The following is a 19,297-nucleotide window of genomic DNA, read 5'->3' on the forward strand; positions in this document are numbered from 1 at the left end:
TACTATGCTATCGCCCTGCCTTAAACATGGAATTTTGTGGGGATCCTGACAACGTCATCTTCCATTTCTAACCCTCCCATGTTTTCCCACTACTTCTTCCATCCTTTTTCCTACCACAAAAATATGTTAAGGTAGGAAAGGTGGAATAGCTGCACAATGCCTTTTGACTGGTATTGCCTGGAAGCTTCCCAGGAGACAGGACAAAGGACCCAGGAACACACCGGAGTTCAGAAAGGCCTTGTTCCCCAAACAAGGCTCATCTGTCCGAGAGGATTCAGTGGTCAGTCTGGGTGGCAGATTTAGTTCACAGTCTGAAAGTACTTCACTGAAAGACTACTACCTGCAGTTTTTATTTTATTTATTTAAAATTATTTTTAGGCATACCAGCTAAAAAACATAAATATACAAATAAACAGTAACGTACAAGAAAATACTATAAAAACGAATTACACCAATAAAACCTGCAGCCCACAGATAATGGGAAAGCCAGAAAAACAGGTGGGTTTTCAGAACCTTCTTAAACACCTGCAAAAAAGGGGCCTGATGAGCCCCTGATGGAAGCTGATGCCAGAGGTTCGGGCCATCACAGAAAAGTTCAGTGGTTCACCACATGAAGCAGCTGCACATAGATTCAGCACCTCCTGACACCTGGAAGTCAGAACCAGAGAACAAGTTGAGAATCAGTGCCAATAAAAAGCTACTGTTGTCCAAGCAAAGTCCCACCCTAAAGAAAGCCTTTATAGCACTTCCTGTTGAGGAGAGCCAGTGGCCAGTCTGACTGAGTGGAGTCACTTCAGTACCTTGATGGAAACCCTTTTACTGCCTAAGGCACCTTCTGGAGGTTTTGGAATGTGACTCTCACCTGCCCTAGCCAGTATGGTTAGGAATGCTGGGAGCTGTATTCCAAAGCATCTGGAGGTTGGGGTAAGGAAATGTCCGACCTGTAGCATTGGTGAGTTTTCATATGGGGCAACTGTGTACAAAGCCATGTGTTCCTGCTTTAGCCCTCGCAGCTCCTGCCACTGGGTAGGGAAAACGTATTTAAGCCTTCATGTGCAAATGCTTACGTGGGGAACATGTGGTCGACATACCTTGGAAGCCATAGCCAGTTGTGGCTTTGGAAGATGTGCATACACAGAAACATTGACACGCCCTTGTTATAACTTGGGTAGACAACTCATTGTTTTCACCCTCACTTGTGTGTAATCCAGTTGACTTAAGAGTCTTCATCAATGCATCTCTTGCTAAAAATAAGTTTACTGACTGATTTAGTTGCTTTATCCAGTACTGTTCAACTTTAACTCATATTCGATTTTGATTTTTTAAAAAATTTCTAGAGTCCTTAAATGGATCTTGGAAAGAAGGAGGATTTGTGCCTTCTAGTACCAGCAGCAGTGGGTATTGGAGCTGGAGCGCTCCAAGTGACCAATCAAACCCATCCACCCCATCACCACCTCTTTCTGCCGACAGCTTCAAACCATTTCGATTGCCCTCTCAAACAGATGACGGCATTGATGAGACTGAAACTAGCAGCCTCCTCTTTGATGAGCCCATTCCTAGAAAAAGGAAGGTAAGTTTATAAGAGGCACAACCTTCTAGGGTTACCTTTGCGGCTAACTCACAAACAGCAGCGACACTTATTTTTTCCACATTGGCACTGCTCAAGGAGCTATCCCTGGTCTTACTGACATATTTTCATAGAATCATAGAATAGTAGGGTTGGAAGGGGCCTATAAGACCATCGAGTCCAACCCCCTGCTCAATGCAGGAATCTAAGTCAAAGCATCCCTGACAGATGGCTGTCCAGCTTCATCTTGAATGCCTCCAGTGTGGGAGAGCCCACTACCTCCCTAGGTAATTGGTTCCATTGTTGTATTGCTCTAACGGTCAGGATGTTTATTTTATTTCTATACTGCGCAATAGCTGAAGCTCTCTGGGCAGTTCACAGAAATCAAAACCACAAAACACAGCATAAAACAGTACAAAATATGAAAGCTTAAAACCACAATATAACAGTACAAACAGAATAAAGCTTAGCAGCAATGCAGAGATTTAAAATACAGATTTAAAACACCAGAGCTAAAAAACTTAGGAAGCTAAAATGCTAAAATACTGGGAGTACAAAAAGGTCTTCACTTGGCACCAGAAGGAGTACAACATAACGGCCAGGTGAACCTCTCTAGGGAGCTCATTCCAAAGTTGGGGTGCCACAGCAGAAAAGGCCTTCTTCCTGGTAGCCACCTGCCTCATTTCCTTTGGCAGGGGCTCATGGAGAAGGACTGCTGAGGATGATTTTAGGATCCAGGCAGGCACACATGGGAGGAGGCGATCCTTCAGATAACCTGGCCCCAAGCTGTTAAGGGCTTTGAATGTTAATACCAGCACTTTGAATTGGGCTTGGAAATGGACTGGCAGCCATAATATGATCTTGTTGGCCAGTCCCTGTTAACAATCTTGCTGCCCTATTTTGGACTAACTGAAGTTTCCAGACGGTTTTCAAAGGCAGCCCCATGTATAATGCATTGCAGTAATCCAGATGAGAGGTTATCAAAGCATGGATAACTGTAGCTAGGCTATTTCTGCCAGATAAGGGCGTAGTTGGTATAGCAGCCTAAGCAAATAAAAAGTGCTCTGTACCACTGGGTTCACCTGTGCCTCACATGACAGTTCTGGGTCCAAGAGCACCCCTAAATATGAACCTGATCCTTTAGGGAGAGTGCAACCCCTTCCAGAACAGGTTGAAAATCACCTAGCCGGGCAGACGAACCACCCACTAACAGTACCTCCGTCTTGTCTGGATTGAGTTTCAGTTTATTGGCCCTCATCCTGTCCATTACTGTGCCTAGGCATTGATTCAGAATATCCACTGCCTCACCTGGGTTTTGAAAAAGAGAGGTAGAGATGGGTGTCATCGGCATATTGATGGCACCTCAGCCCACACCTCTAGATAACCTCCCCCAGCGGTTTCATGTAGATGTTGAACAGTATGGGGGATAAAATAGAGCCCTGTGGAACCCCATGGCATAATTGCCAAGGCACAGAGCAATAATCCCCCAGCACCTTGGGCCATCCAAGTAGGAGCGGAACCACTGCAGTGCATTGCCTCCAACTCCCAACCCAGACAACCTATCCAGAAGGATACCATGGTCGATGGTATCGAAAGACACTGAGAGGTCCAGGAGAATCAACAGGGTCACGTTCCCGCTGTCCCTCTCCCTGCAGAGGTCACCCCACAGGAACTGTCTTTTCGCCACCCTCACTGCCACAGACTAGGCTCCATAATGAGCTCAACCGATATTCAGTCAGACTCAGCATGAGTTTTCCTCCACCTGCGTTCTAGCCATCTCCCCTCTTGCTTCATTGCCCTCAGCTCAGGTGTATACCAAGGAGCTGGCCGGTGGGCTCTGCTCAGAGGGAGAGGGTGCTTGGGCATGATTGTGTCAACCGCCCGAGTCATCTCTGCATTCCACGGAGTGACCTGGGCTTCGACAGGAACACCAGCCATACCAGCAGGAAACACCCCCAGAGCCCTCTGTAATCCATCAGAATCCATTAGCCTCTGGGGGTGGACCATTTTAATAGGTCCCCCACCCTTGCAGAGGGGAAAGGCTGCTGAGAGTCTAAACCTCAGTAGAAAGTGATCCCACCATGACAAGGGGACAGAGGTTAATTCCCCCACTTTCAGATCACTATCCTGCCCAGTTGAGAAAACCAGATCAAACGTGTGTCCTTTTACATGTGTTGGGCTGATAACAAGTTGGGACAGCCCCATGGTTGTCATGGTGGCCATGAAGTCCTGAGCCGCCCCGGATACAGCAGCCTCGGCATGGAAGTTGAGATCCCCCAGAACCATCATCCTAGGGGTCCTCAACACCAAGTCCGAGACCACCTCCGTCAGCTCAGGCAAGCAGTCTGATGGGCAGTGGGGTGGGCGGTACACCAGCAGAATCCCTAATCTGTTCCGTGGACCCAACATAAGGTACAGACACTCAAGATCTGCATTCAAATGAACAGGAAGTCTAGAGAGTGAGATTGAATTCCTACACTGAGTACCCAGGAGGGCACAGCTGAGAGAGAGTAATCTTTCCCAGTTCCCCCACCCAGGTCGCAGTAATATATACTAGGTTGGCCATCTGAATTGGGCCATACTGTTCAGCAACACTAAAACAAATAGAGTTTTAAAATGTACATTAAAATTAATATGTAATATTAATATAAAATTAATATAGTTGTAAGCAGAATATGGCCTAACTTATTATCCTTGGAAGTTAAACAAATATGTGAACATTTTAAGTAATGTTTATGGCCACTTTTGTTGAATTTCTCAGAATTCCATGAAGGTCATGTTTAAATGCCTTTGGAAAAACTGCGGAAAGGTACTGAGCACAGCTGTTGGTATTCAAAAACACATCCGGACCATTCACCTTGGGTAAGAGGACTATCATTCCTTCTAACTATGAAAAGACTCTTATCCAAATCCTAATATTTACTCAGAGGAAAGTCCAATTGATTTCACTGGGATTTCTATCCAAGTGAGTATTCTTAGGATTTAGCTATTAGCGATGGTATCATTATTTTTTTATTTTTACTGAGTTGATACAGATTTTGGCAAAGATAGATATTGTTTGTACAGGAACAAGTTCTGCATTTACACAAATATGCCTCTAGGGAACACGGGATTGGCTGGGGAGAAATGGGTTTGAATCTTCACTTGGGGGAAACTCACTACATGATCCTGGGACAACTGCATGTGCAGTGTCTCTCAACCTTAACTACCTCACAGGGTTGTTGTGTAATATATCCATGCACACTACACTGAGCTTCTTGGGGAAAAGGTGAAGTACAATTGTGAGGAATAGTCTCTGCAGGTCTAAATTAAATTGTTTTTCCAGTCATTTTGACTATAGAAACTGAAAACATAGTTAAGGCTTGGCATCTTAGTTTTCAATGAATTCTTATTGCTTGCTTTAACTTCTTTTGAAAATGTTACTTCTGGCTTCATATTTTGTGTATTTGAAAATAAGGATATTAAATTAGCTCTGGATCCTTTCTGAAGAGATTAATTTATCACTTTCTTGAAAACCTTCTGAACATTTGGAAATCTATAATTCCAATATAATGTTTTCAACGCATGAAGAAATTTTTGACCATTATTCACAGTCTTTGCTATGTTTTCTATAATTGCTAATTTAGCTTTTGCATATTACATGCAGCTATATGAAAGTCCCAAACCCCTCTGTGCAGTGAATATTACCATATATTACCTGAAATTATTAACAGAGCAGTAGAAGAACAGAAGTTAAACAATTGATCCAAGGAACAAAGGTTTAGGTCTTGTTCAGACGAGCAGCAGAATCAACGGATAAATGTTTCCCCTTCAGGCTCTGGGTTGGGAGCATGTTGAAAGTTCCCCCATAGGTAATGAAACAACTCCCTCTGCATAGAGAAGGCTAGGTGGAACAGTTTTCCCTTAACTTCCTAGTTTTGTATCCGAATATGGGATCATTGTCCTGCAGATAAGGTCGTTCAGGCCAGGAAAAGCTTTACCACTTGATTTTGCTGAAATCATTTCCCTTCATTCTGTGTGTGTATATGCATACAAAAAGTCACTACCTAATTAAGAAGAACATTTATATTGTTTGTACCATTTCTAATAAATGTAGAGAAATGTAATTTCTTTGCATGTACCCATATACTAACATAACAGTTCGACTTTACTGTAATGAATTTAGTACGCTACAAATAATTTCTTGGTCTTCAATTGATTTAGGCGTGTAGGTGAATCTGACTACAGTGATGGAGAGGAAGACTTTTACTACACAGAGATACGTCTCAACACTGACTCAGTAGCTGATGGATTAAGTAGTTTATCTCCCGTCTCCCCATCTCTAGCATCTCCTCCTTCTTTTCAGTCCCAAGATGCAAGCAAAAGTGAGTTATGTGCCAAAACAGATGCTAAAGGGATGACGCCTCTAAGCCGCTCAGCTCCTACCAACCTCTACCTCGTACATTCTGACCATGCTTACCAGGTAAAATTCTTTTTACACATAAGAGTTACTGGCTTAGTTTAGATGTAACAGGAAGCCATAGCTCTCTTTACAAGGGTGAGCTTCAGGCTCATGCACCAGGCTGCACACACTCCTCTTTCCCTCCCGTACCTCTTTCTGTGAGAAGTTCTTGATTTTAAACTAACCACAGATCCCTGTGAAAATAACAAACTCTGGAAACTATGGTTTGTTTTAAACTATGGTTGGAGAAGAAGCCAGGATCTGAACCCATTATTTGATCTTGGCCTATTCTCACTAGCCATCATTTAAGCAAACCATAGTCCATCAAATTCAGACAGCAAAGGAAGCTGTGGTTTGTTTAAAATCAAAAGCTTCTCTAGAAGAACATAAAAAAGACAACAGGGGAGGAAGGAGGCACAAGCCTCAATCTCACCACAGCTAATTTACCTAGAGGGAATCCATGGTTTCTTGTTTTGTCTGAACCAAGCCAATATGTTTCCATTCTGGCATTCATGTAATAATTCACTGCATTAATTAGATGTCTTCAATGCAAAAGATCCTTTGGAAGAGGCTTTGGGACTATTGTTTTCTTTTTAAAAATGCTAAGAGCAGAAGGATGTGGAGGTGTGTGGGGAATTGAAATGATATGGTGCCTAAGCATACCATGCAGTCCGTAGATCTGTGCAGGTACTGTACAGTGTCATACCTGAAGATCGGGATATCTCTTCCTCCTGTAGCAGCATATATTTTCTAGTCACCTGTGTCAGTGTAAACTGTGGACAGGTATGAGCCAGCACCACTCTTGATACTTGTTGCAAAACCCCTCATTGGCATGCTTGAACAATTTCGTTTACCTCTCCTCTGCTCATAGAAGATCCTTCTGCTGATCCTTTCCAAAAAGAAAAAATAGACAGAAGATGTATTTTTATTATTTAAAACAATTATATCCCACCTTTCTTTATAAATATATTCAAGATGACTTACAAACAAACCAAACAAATTATCAATTACTAAATCAAACACAACATAATATCAAAAACAGGCAGAGGGAAAAACAGCAGAACCCAATGTCAGAAAGCCACAAATGTCTTCTGAACAAGCTGGGGTTTTGCTTGGCACCTGAAGATATAGAACAGACTTCCCAAACCTGGCTTCCTCCAGATGTGGTGACTACAGCTCCCATCAACCCCAACCAGCATGGCCAATAGCTTGCTGACTGGGGGGGTGGGGGTGAGGGCAGTTGTAGCCAACATATCTGGAGGATACCAGGAAGGGGAAGGCTGATATAGTGCGTTGGGACATTTTAAAAGTCGGTGTCTCCACTGAAGGGCTCCTGTTCCTGGGAGACCCCTGCTGAAGGTCAGTCTGTAAGGACACCCAGAGTAGGACATTAGATGTCGAGCAGATCACAGGAGGCAGTATATACAGGGGAAGGCAGGTGCACGAGTGTAGTCTCTTTGCATCCCCATGCAAGACTTGTAAAAGTCCTACAACTCCCAGCATGCCCCAGCCAGCAACTTAGGGTGCAATCCTATGCATGCCTCACTGGGGAATGCTGGGGATTGTAGGACTTCCTTCTGTCTAAACTGGCATAGGATTGTGAGACAAGGGATAATAGTTGTTAATTACAGGGGCATGGTCTAGTTAATTTGAGTCGCAAAAAAAGGTTCTCCCACTATAAGCCTCCTCAAAGTTTTACTGCTTATAAAAATGACACTTATTAAGTTAATAACTTGAAACATGGGGTCCATAATCTGATGCAGTTTACAATTGTGAAAAATTTCAAATAAATCTAATAAACTTTGCCATGGATAAAACAAGTTAAAATATGCCAAAAATGGACACATTTATCCTTTTTACTCCAGGCTGCAGAATGACATATCATACATATTTCTTTCAAATTCTGGGAGAAACTACTTATGTACTTTATTCAGGCTTGGCGAGGAAGTGTGCCTTTCGTTAATTTGGTGAAATTCTGAGAAGCAAGTTTAAAAGTTATGAAGGTTTTTCTGCCCCATGAACTCCTAAAGCAGCAACTGCTGGAGAAGTTACGTAGGGCATGCTCAGTTTCAATCTGAAGTTAGAATGCTGCCAGTACACTCCAGTGTTTTGAATTTCATTCTTCCTGTCAGCATTTTGACAGGGGTAGCAGGGACCGTCACCTGACATCAGAGTGAGCTAACTTTGAAAGCTGAGGGTATTACTCTCACTGACGAAGGGAGGGAGGAAAAGGAATAAGCTATGATGGAATTCTGAACACACAAGGACATATCTATTCATTTGTGCACATCTATTCAGTTAGGGCGCAATCCTATGGGGATAGGCAGCCGCTGCCTAACTTGGAGGTGACCGCCTATCCAAAGCAGGGCATTGTTCCCTCTGCGATTCTCCTACCCTGCATTTGCAACTAGACAGCCGATTCCGGCTGTCTAGCTGCAGGAAGGCAAAGCCGGGGAGGAGGCTGCCAGATGACACATAGGATGTGTCGTACTGACATTTCTGCCTTCCCCAACCCGGAATGCCCCCCAGAACACCCCATTTTGGCCGCTCTGCATTCCTCTTTGGAGCATGGGGCTGTTCCGTGCTGCCTGCTAGGCAGCGCGGAAGTGAGGGAACGTTGGTTCTCTGGGAACCAACCTTGGAGCACAGGCTCCAATGTCGGTTCCCAGAAAACCACATATCCTATGGTCCTTTAGTTGCTGACTAGCAGCCATAGGATTGCTCCCTTAATGACTTGTTCGTATTTCGCTTTTCAGTTTGTGATGGGTCCCCCCCCCCAATACTGTAATAATAAATTTCCTTTTTAAAAACCAAGGAAATGCAATTATAAACCTGCCCGTTGAAGACCAGAGTTAAGGCTATCTCATGTTGGCTCAAGCTCCACAAAGCCAGGAAACTGGAGGCGATGGCTGATGCCTTAACAGATGTGCCCAGTGATCAACAATGATGTTCTGCAATGCCACAAATTGTGCTTGCTTACAAGCAACAAACAGAAATGGATCAATTCACAGAAGGACTCCTCTAGCAATACTGTAAGATTCAGATGCCTCATAAAGCAATTCAGGCCAGAACAACATGGGGCCTCTTTGCTTGTCCCAGGAACTCCATCGTCCTCATCTGGCTTTGGGCCTGAAAGACACCAGAAAAGTGTGGGTGAATGGAGGGTAAGTTGTAAGCGAGCACAATTTGTGACATTGCTCAACATCATGTCAGAGAAATCCACAGTGGAACCAAATGAGTTCAGTTTTTCATGAATTTCTCCATCAGGTGGACTGGCTTTCTAACTTCCCAAATTTTGCACAAATTTCATCATTGAAAAACACACATCATTTAAAAAAAAACTGGCCAAAATGCACATTTCCACCATAGGCTAAAGCGTGAAAATGTGCATTTGAGGGGAATTTGTGCATTTTTGCCTGTGCATGTTTGCACAGATTTGGAAACAAAAACCTGAATCTGTTGATGGGCAGATGACGGAACAAAAAGCGCCTGACAATCTGTGAAACACAGACAGAACGGATTTTATACATCCGTACATCCCTAATAATTACTGATCACAGGATACGTCTGTTAAGGCATCAGCCTAAGCTTCCAATTTCCTGGCTTTGTGGAATATAAACCAACATGAGATAGCCTTAACTCTGGCCTTAAACCGGCAGGGTTTTTAAAATCATTGAATATTTATTTTAGTTGAGTCTGTTTTTTAAGTAATTCCAATTAAATCCTGAAATATCTCTGTATGCTGCCATACCTTTCTTGTCTTCTTTTCCTTCCCACTTTCACTTTGTAATTGCTACATAACTCACCAGGTTAACTCAGCTTGATATATGAAACTTAGTGTTTAGTTGTTTCAAAATGAAAGCAATAGCTAATCCCATGTGTTTGCTCTTGTTCCTTGCCATTCTTTTAATCATTCTGTGACAGAAACGAGCAAATACCTTAAAACAAAAATATCTGGTGTTTACTGCTTCCCTTAAGTGCTGCTTTTGTAAGATCTAAACCTTTAAAGATTCTGTAGTAGATCTGCGTATATTTAAAAAACCCTTTATCTCTCATAAATTATAGCGACTGCAGTTCTTTCTCTATTTTCAGTGGATATCATAATCCTCAGAGAATTGTATGAGAGGTAGAATGCCATTTCAGAATCTCTTTCCAGTATTGAAACCAACTTGTGATCCTCACTATGAGACAGTCTAAAGCAGAGGAGCAGAACCTCAGGCTCGGGGCCAAATCTGGTCCTCTGGGAGGTCCCCCAAAGGCCCTTTCCCTAACCATTGATAGTTTAGTGGTTGCCTGGCTTTTGTGCAGTTTTTCTCCATTCTCAAAAGCTGAAATGCCTCTCCTGCAGCTTAAGTAGTGTCAGCAAGAGCTTTAAGCTAAAATATGCTGGTATTTGGGGGCTCACCCCTTTTGCCTTTGGCTCTGCCCACCACTGGAATGCGCTTCCCAGCAGCTTCTCCAAAATGGAATTCAACCCTCAGGCTGAAAGAGGTTCTGCACCCCTGGTCTAAAATACAGTTCTGCAGAATAAGGATGTGCCTCCTTAACCAACTGACTGTTTTTTAAAACAGGCCACTGCTCCTATGAACATTCCAGGGTCAACTAAGTTCACACCCAATGGAAATAGCTTTAGCATCTCTTGGCAGTCTCCCCCAGTTACCTTCACTGGCGTTCCAGTAAGTAGAAAACCAACTAATAAACGATGGGAGGTTTTCTTTATTATGTTGTACATGCCTGGCAGGACTCGCCCAGGTGAACATGTCCTCGCAGCAAGATTCGGTCCTCTTCCTTCTCCCCTCAATCTGTGGATGCATTACTGGCATCGAAAAGGATAGTGGGAGCGTGGGCACACTTTGATTAGAAAGACCTTCAAATTCACAAAGTATTTCAGCTCTGAATCAATTAGTCTGTGAATCGGTTTTACATTGTTGCTTCTTACTGAAACACACAGTATCAAAATGTTACCCCATGGCACTAGAACCCTGTATAGGTAATACTTAAACTTATCCCAAAGTTAACTTTGGATGTCGTCCAGTCTGTTGACTTGTAAGGCCCAGCTTGCTGGTTTCCCCCTTCTCCTCACCTGTCTCATAGCATTGTTTTTGTTGACATTGTGATCCAGTGTAATCCCATATCATGTTATATCATTCTTCTATCTATCTGCTTATACCCCTTCTGTTTGCCATTTTCCCCTGTGCGTAATGCCTGACATTTCACCTAATACCAGTCACGACCGTAAGTAAATGAACAGTATTCTAATTTGTATTAAAATAATTGTTCTAGCGTTTAAATGATCACCATCTCAGCACAAGTCTCCTTTGATATCAAAGCATTTTACCTAAGGCTACACATCCAGAATTTTCCATTTCTCAGAAATGCACGCTGGTTATACAAAACCTCTGCTTTCTGACAATGTGAATTAGACACCGATAAGGCACTGCCCGCTTTTTCTCTCTTCATCAAGTGAATCACAAAAGCCTCTTACTGTCAACCTTTGGCATGTCTTGGAGGTTTTCTGTAGAGTCTGTGGTCTCCTGCTGAGCTGATAAAAAATGAAAGTAGCTGAATCAATTACATTGCATTCTGCCAATGAATATTTATTAAATTCCATCAAGGAACAGCTAGTGGTGAAAGGCATCACGCTGGCAGCAATTTGAACAAGAGACACTTAACAGAACATGCTGTGCATAAAATACTCCCAAAATTTGATTTCGTGACAATATGGTTGATCTAGAGTAATTATAAAGGTGGTTTGTTCTCTGTGGCACTGCAGAAAATTGGCACAAGTAGTGCAAGAAATCGGAGGATCTCATTAGTCACTCTGTAAACCAGACACTGAAGGCAACTGGATTAAGCATGTAGGTATTCAGAGTGCTTCAGGCAATACCAGGGATCTTTTGTCCATAATGATGAACCATTCCCAACAAATTTGTGTGTGCGTATGTGTGTTATAACAAACAGTGCATATATAAATGCGTTTTCCAATTTTCTTAACATTCTTGAATGAATAATTGGATGTACATAATGCTGTACGTCTAAAAGCAGCTGTAGAGTTTTAATGTACTTGTAAAATCACAACAATAACATTCTGACATGTGATGCACTGAACTTCTGGTCTGGCTTTAGTGGTTGTGTTTAGGCTGAGAAATGCTTTTAGTCCTATATAGTTCATATGTTTCCAGTTCTGTGTAAGGGCTGAAAGAATTCTGAACACAGCCGTAGAAAATGTAGCGCTAGTTAAGTGTCCCCTCCCCTGAGTGGCTCAGCACCAAGAGGCAATGAGGGTGCCCCTGCAGTAAGAAAGGAGTTAAATCAACTATCCTAATCAGGACTGTCTGTCTTGTCAGTTTAGAAACAAGCCAAATTGACACTAAGTAGTCCCAAGCCTCACTGTCTCTGATTTGACTGGGACAAATCAAATTGTATATGTATTTACGTGTGTGTGCGCGCGCGTGTGCGTGCGTACATGCACACACACATCTACCTGCGTTATGCCTGATCTGAACAGTGAAGTCTTTTGGAGACACTGCCAGGGTGTTTTCAAGTGCATCTCCACAATCATGATAACTAGAAACTTGTTTTTAAAAATGAATCTCTTGAGAAGGTATCACATTCTACACTAAATTATATGGAAAATTCTGTGTGTGCATAATTGCAGAAAACTATCAATGGGTTGGATCCAGACTGGACGTTCTGTGAATGAAAGGGCTCCTTCCATTCACAGAAGGCACCAGGATCCAGCAGAAGTTCCCCACCAGAGGAAGGGGGCAGGAAGGCGATTGTCACTAATTCCCCCTTCCCCTGCAGCCCCGTGTTGCCTTTCATGCTACTCCGGGAGGCGGGGGCAGCAGCCTTCCAGCGAAGCTTTTTCAGGAAGCATATGGGGCTGCAGGGGAAAGTAGTGAAAAGTAGTAGTGAAAAGCGCTTTTCCGACCCCTTCCTCCAGTGTGAGTGGAACTCTGCTAAGTTCTATGCTGGATCCCACCTATTGATTCTAATGAACTATATGTGGAGCATTTTCCCATTTCACTCTAGTTCTCTTAACAAATCCACATATAACTCTAATTCAGAAGCAAACAAACTGTTGAAGCTGGAAGAATGGAGCTCTGTTATTATTTCTCTTGAAATAAGCAGATGCACCTTCAGTGGCTTTGCTAGAGTGGCTCTCCTTCATGACTACAGTTGATTATTTTGCCCTAATTTTATACACAAGGATGGTTGTAGGTAGAAATTTCCTTGCAGAGTGCATTAAAATTAATTGCTCTGATATCACCATCTCTCACTGCATAGGCCATAATGAGATGCCAGGAACTGATGAAGCTGTCTAGGCTCTTTTCTTTGAGCAGGCTTATTAATAGCCTGTCAGCTTGAGTAGCAGCACTTCTTGTTTATCACGTGTTGAATATCTTGCCCTCCTCACCCTGCAAACTGGAATGTCTTAGGAAATAAAACAAGTGCCAGGGATACAAGTGCATTGCCAGAGAATTAAAGTATTACTTCAATTGCATTTAGATATTGGTACTAAGGCAGAGCAGGAAGCAGGGAGTTCAAATTACAGGAAGTGAGATTCATATTAAATCTCGGCAAGAAATATCTGTTGAACAGCTGTGCTTGGGAATAGGTCATGTAATCTTCCTTGGATGTTTTCAAGGAAGGTCCAAAATAGTCAACTGCTAGCAGTATTTAAGGTGTGTGCCATAGTTCCCCCCCTCCACAAATGTTTTCTTACAATACTGGATATGTCCAAGGAGCAGGAAAAGAAACTGAGGCAATGGGAGGAAGATGAGGCAAAGAAGCAAGGGTGAACATAGAGCAGGACATGTAGTACAGACCTACATTGGTCTGTGCTACTTCAGATGTACACAAGGGGTATCCTGCATGCTTGATTCCTCCCAGTCACTTAACATTCCCTTCCTTTGAGGACTGTACCACATGCTCTGTTGAGTGTTTGGATTGACAGAGGCCCAAAGGGATTGAGTTGGCAGGCCAGCTGTTGAGAAACAGGTTATAGGTAGGGTGAGTGATTTGACTCTATGATCCATAGTGTCCCTTCTGACTGATAATCTATAATGAAACTGGTATTTTTGTCTCTGTTGCTAGGTTTCACCAACTCACACACGTCCTGCAGGGAGTGGAGAACAAAAGCAACAGATTCATACAGTTCTGTCATCACCACCTAGAGCATCAGTTGGCCTAAGGTAGGAGAGGTTTTACTTCTGACAGGAGTGCACTAAATTAATTGGGGGAGGGGAGACTGTAATCAACATGCATAACTAAATAGCAACAGAATATTAAGAAGAGTATCATTTTATTTTATATGACCTATTTTAAAATGCCCATTAGTTTTTTTCAGTCTATAAAAATACATGCGTAGCTACTTTCTATCTGTCTTAAAATCAGAAAAATGAACAGTCATGTGTCCCATGATTTGTTCCCTACCTTGGAAATGCAGAAAGAGGAAAAAATGAGATAAATATACAGATTTCCCTGTGAAGCTTTCAGGAAGGGCCTAAAGGAGTGGCTTTTTCACTGGTGAATGATGCAGAAGAATAGCTCCTAACTTGTAAATATTTAGGCTTTAAATATTTATTGAACTCATGGGGCTTAAGATTGCACTGTTAGTTGAAGAGATGGCCTCCTTTTTGACCCTTTGAACAGGTGTATGTGATCCTGTTGCAGGGATGCAGAATCTCTTTCAGCCTGAGGGCCGAATTCCATTTGGGAGGAGCTCTCAGGGGCCATATGCCAGTGGTGGGTGGGACCAAAGGCAAAAGGGGTGGGACCAAAGTACAAAAATACCAGTGTATTGTAGCTGGAAGCGCTAGCTGTCATTAACTAAACCTTAAGTGAAGCATTTCAAGCTTTTAGAATAGGAAAAAAAAGCCAGGAAACCACCAAATGGTTAGTGGTTGGGGGGAAAGGGGTGAGGCCAGGGGAAAGGAGCACGGACTTCTGGGAAACCCTGGGAGGCTGTTTGGGGATCTCCGGAGGGCTGGATTTTGTCCCCAGGCCTGAGGTTCTGCACCCTGGTCCTATTGGAAGTTTCATTGATTTAGGGTTCAATCCTATTGAGATAGTTGGCAGCCTCCAAACTTGGAGGCTGCAGAGTATCCAATGCAGGGCGGCTGTATTTTTGGCTAAATGGTCAATTTTGGCTGTCCAGCCATGGCTTTGGGAAGGGAAGGAGGCTGCCTGGCGCATAGGGAGCTGCATAAAGCGGCTTCCACAGTCTCTCCCCCCCCCGGGACCACCCCCTTTCCCCTGTTTCTGCACTCCATTTACGAGTGCACAGATATAGCCAGTGCAGAGAAAACTGCTACAGCTACGAGGGGGAGAGGAACACAGTTTCTGGGTTCCATGTTTGGAGCCCTGGCTCCCACCTCAATTCCCAGAAACCAAAAAATCCTATGGCCTTCTAGACAGCTAGTGGCCATAGGATTGCTCCCTTAGATTTTACTTACTGCATTTTCCACCCCAACCCACCAAAACTCAAATCTTTGTGGATATATCCAGGTCCTGCACCCCTTCCAACACTTTTACATTTGGTTCTCCTTCATACCCCTCTACTCATGCTATTACATTTCCAATCTTATGATAACCGGGCTTACAAGAATCTTTAGATTTCCAGTAACACATCCAATGATTTTTTTTTCCATGTCAGCACTTTGGATAAGATAAACCTCTTTCTTATTAATCAGCCTTTCTTTCTTTATTCTGGCAGAAAACCTAGAGGAGAGGGAAAGAAATGTCGCAAAGTATATGGTATGGAGAATAGAGATATGTGGTGCACAGCTTGTCGTTGGAAGAAGGCCTGCCAGAGGTTCATTGACTGAAGCACGGAAACAATATGGAGTCATGTATAGCAGGATTTTCATGCTGCAGCTGTTCTGTATGACTTTTCCCGCATCCTTCAGTGCTGGCTTCTTTAGAAGACTTGCACTTTAAAAGGAAAGTAGTTGTGTCTAAGGAGGAGTTCTCAAATGCCTATGTGCAGCAATATAGGAGAAACTAGCAACAACAAAACCTTTTAAAAGTTTTGATTCAGGAGCAGCTATATGTATTTTTCTTTAAAAGAAGAAAAAATCCTTTTTAATAATCTTGAACAACATGCCTGCCAGAATGTTTTTTCACACTGCATCATTGTCTGTGTTGAGAACTCTGGAATCAGAAAAAGCAAAAATCAAATGATACTACTTTTCCTGAAATGATTTTTTTTTTAAAGGCATACATTTAAAGGGGGTTTCTACACTATACTTTACAAATGCATAAGCTACAATTTTCAGATATGGTCAATAATTCTAATGTGATCAGACCTGATGCAGTATCTCGGGCTTGTCCTTTAGGGTTATTAGAATATTGATTTGATGGAAGGACAAGCAGCATTGTGAGGATTTTAAGAGTGGTCTCAAACTTAGACCTGGAGCGTAAGTATCACTTTTGTTTCTTATCCTAAAGGCAGATACATTTGGGAAAATCACCAGCAGACTTAAACTAAAAAGTACAACCACAAGTGGGAGGTGAGTCTGACTTTAAATGAACTTGGATTGAAGTAAGCATAAGAACATAATTCAAGATTCAGGATATCTTTCTAGAAATGATCACAGGAGAACTCTTTGTACATCTCACAGTGCTGAAGACCCTGCTACAAATGAGTACAGACAGCTGGCTAGACTTCGTAAGCATTTATTCAGGGATGTGATCCAACCCAGCAGCTTCCTTTCATGCTTTTTATGAGAATACCAGATGAACAGTTCAGCTTAAAATGCAAAAGCATTATTTTGGATGAGGAAGAGGCTACATGGAGAAAACAGCTCCCTGCTTCAGCTTTCCAAGAAGTAAAATATGAGTCCAGCAAAGTGGACGTATGTATGCAAAAAGTCATTTGATTATCAAGTTATTTCAAAGTCAGAAATAAAAGCCTTCACGCTGGCTTGCACTTTGATAGGTTTTCGTGCTTTAGTGTAATTTAGTACTTTTTGGCTCATGCAAAGGCACGGATTATTTTAGTGTGATGAAAACTGAGCTAATGTTTTAAAATCAGTGGAAAGTTTGGGCACGGGTGTACTGGAAAGATTGTCTGTGCAGGCCCTACTAAACATAAATGGGATTAGTGCAAGAAATGCTACCATTCATTAATTTCAGTGGGGCTTGTGCTCAAAAACATTCTGGTGGGTTTGCCTTGTGATATGAACTCCAGAGTGGTTTCTCACGTTCAAAAACAAGAGCAAGAATGGGAGCCCATGTGGATGCTTAGTCCAACTATTGTATGCTGACAAGTCATAGGCAAAGTTTATTTGTTTGGCTTAGAAGGACCAATGATGGGAGTATAACACAAATCTCTATTACTCGACTATCTCTACCTTTGACTAAGAAGAGGGAAAAAGCACAAGATCTAGTTGGAACACAGAATCTATAGCTAGAGCTGATCTTTATGTGAACTTCAGTTCAAAATTACTAAATTAGCTTTAAGAATAGGACGCTTCTTTTGTAGCGTTTCTGTATAGGTAAGCCTAGGATTACCTTCCAAACTAAGTTTATCTGGTTGAAAAACCCTGCATTGCATTGGCAAGGTTCCCTTTGATCTAAACACTCACTACAGATGTTCGCCCAGTCTTCTCTTAAACACCTCTAAACAAGGATATTCTTTGGATATATAGCGCACAGTTGCCACCAGTCTTAACAACCAGGGAGTAAGGAGCATACCTATCTTGAAACTTGTCAGTAAAATAACAGAAGGTATGAGCTGAATACAAATGAAGAATTTTGTTTTCCTTATGGCTTGGTCTCTGTTTGTGTTTAGCCTAGCCATCAGAGTTAGGAAAAACTAAGATTCAGGAAAAAAGTGAGGCTTTATTTTTAGCTAATTACTCAATGCATAATGTTTACATGACCAGGCAGCTAATTGCTAATTCCAGAACTGTATATCTAATGTAACAGTCACACCCTGTGTTCCAACTTGAATGTGTTAGGTTGCAGTCTTACTTTCGTGTTGCAGTACATTCAAATAATCCATTTGAAATTCACCCAATGGTGGATCACCTGTGGCATCCGCTTCTGTTCTGACCTGCTGCTTGGAAACAAGTACAAACATTAACCCTACCGTAATGTTCAGCGCACATACAGGAGGAAAGATATGGTTCATTCGCAATTGTGTATAGGAAAAGTTGCAGCGCATGTGCTTTGCATGCTGGAGGACCTGGGTTCAGTTCCTGGCATTGCCATTTACACCATTCCAGGTAGCAGGGCTACAAATGGTGCCTACGTGAGGCCTTGGAGAATTGTCTTTCTGAAATAAGATGATACTGGGCTAGATGGAACAATGGCCTGACAGCCTAATGCAGCTTTATATGGTCAATGTAACATTCTTGTTACAGAAAGGATGGAAGCTCCAGGAAAGGTAGGAGTGCTTTGCAAACTGAAATAATGGTAGTTTCCATACATAGGAAATAATTTTTCATTTGAATGAATGTTCCAGTTGGGAGTACGTAGACCTGATGATCTGCTGCTTTTGGACCCTGTTCAGTTCACATGGATCTTTTCTATTCCTGCAGTATTTCATATCTCTTTTCACAGGACGATATTGCCATACAAGTTGCAAAATGATAACTGATGTTATCATTATACATTATTAGTGTGACTGGAGATAATAGGACAGAGGTGGGGAAATCTCTAAGCTATTTTGGGTGGCAGCAGAGGGGGGGGATTATTGGAAATATATAATGGTCTAGAAATCTGCAACTGATTTGTATCTTTGGTTGCATGTATTTAGTATAACTGCACATTTATTTTGGGGACTGTGGCATTTGCCAAATTATTATTGGTAGGCGTAACCCTCCTGCTAAGCATACTCCTCTATGCTGGTGCTCTCAAAGCTGGAGTCAACCCTTGACAAATCTCGATAATTGGATTTCAAATTCACAAGAGTTGAAGATCAGTGTTTGATATCTGATTATTTAGCATTTCCATATAATATAGTTTTCAGCTAAACACTCTGCACTCATGAGGGCTAGAAACATATTTTTAAAAACTGAAACATTATCAGGAGAATGGCTGCCTGCCACATATTGCCCACCCGTCTTTGTGTGATATTGTTCATAAACATTAGTTGGCATCATCAACTGCTTTCTCCCATCTCCATTTCTCTGCTCTGCAAAGCTTTATTCTATATGTTCATGTTTTCTAGTATGCGGGTGTCCCGCATGGCAACGCTGAGACAGCCTGTACAGCATTGTTTGAACCACTGTTTGCCATAAGGCCAAGCTGTCCTAAGATAGGATTTGGTTGTTTAC

At 42.3% G+C, this 19,297-nt stretch overlaps 1 protein-coding gene across 2 annotated transcripts in view; it reads left to right on the forward strand.

Annotated features, from left to right (window-relative positions):
* The window catches only part of ZNF704 (zinc finger protein 704), a 61,188-nt gene extending 44,239 nt beyond the window's left edge, over positions 1-16,949 (forward strand). Inside the window, exons 4-9 of one of the 2 annotated variants that reach the window (XM_084849238.1) lie at positions 1,338-1,570; positions 4,329-4,429; positions 5,771-6,029; positions 10,580-10,684; positions 14,109-14,206; positions 15,730-16,949. In XM_084849238.1, the coding sequence (XP_084705364.1) occupies positions 1,338-1,570; positions 4,329-4,429; positions 5,771-6,029; positions 10,580-10,684; positions 14,109-14,206; positions 15,730-15,841 (908 nt within the window). In that variant the 3' untranslated portion in view covers positions 15,842-16,949. The remainder of the gene's footprint in view (positions 1-1,337; positions 1,571-4,328; positions 4,430-5,770; positions 6,030-10,579; positions 10,685-14,108; positions 14,207-15,729) is intronic. The other variant, XM_084849239.1, reaches the window with a different exon arrangement.
* The last annotated feature ends 2,348 nt before the right edge of the window (positions 16,950-19,297 follow it).

Source organism: Heloderma suspectum, chromosome 4 (assembly GCF_057233095.1).
Source record: "Heloderma suspectum isolate Gila_16-S chromosome 4, 16-S_ref, whole genome shotgun sequence".
Taxonomy (NCBI): Eukaryota; Metazoa; Chordata; class Lepidosauria; order Squamata; family Helodermatidae; genus Heloderma; species Heloderma suspectum.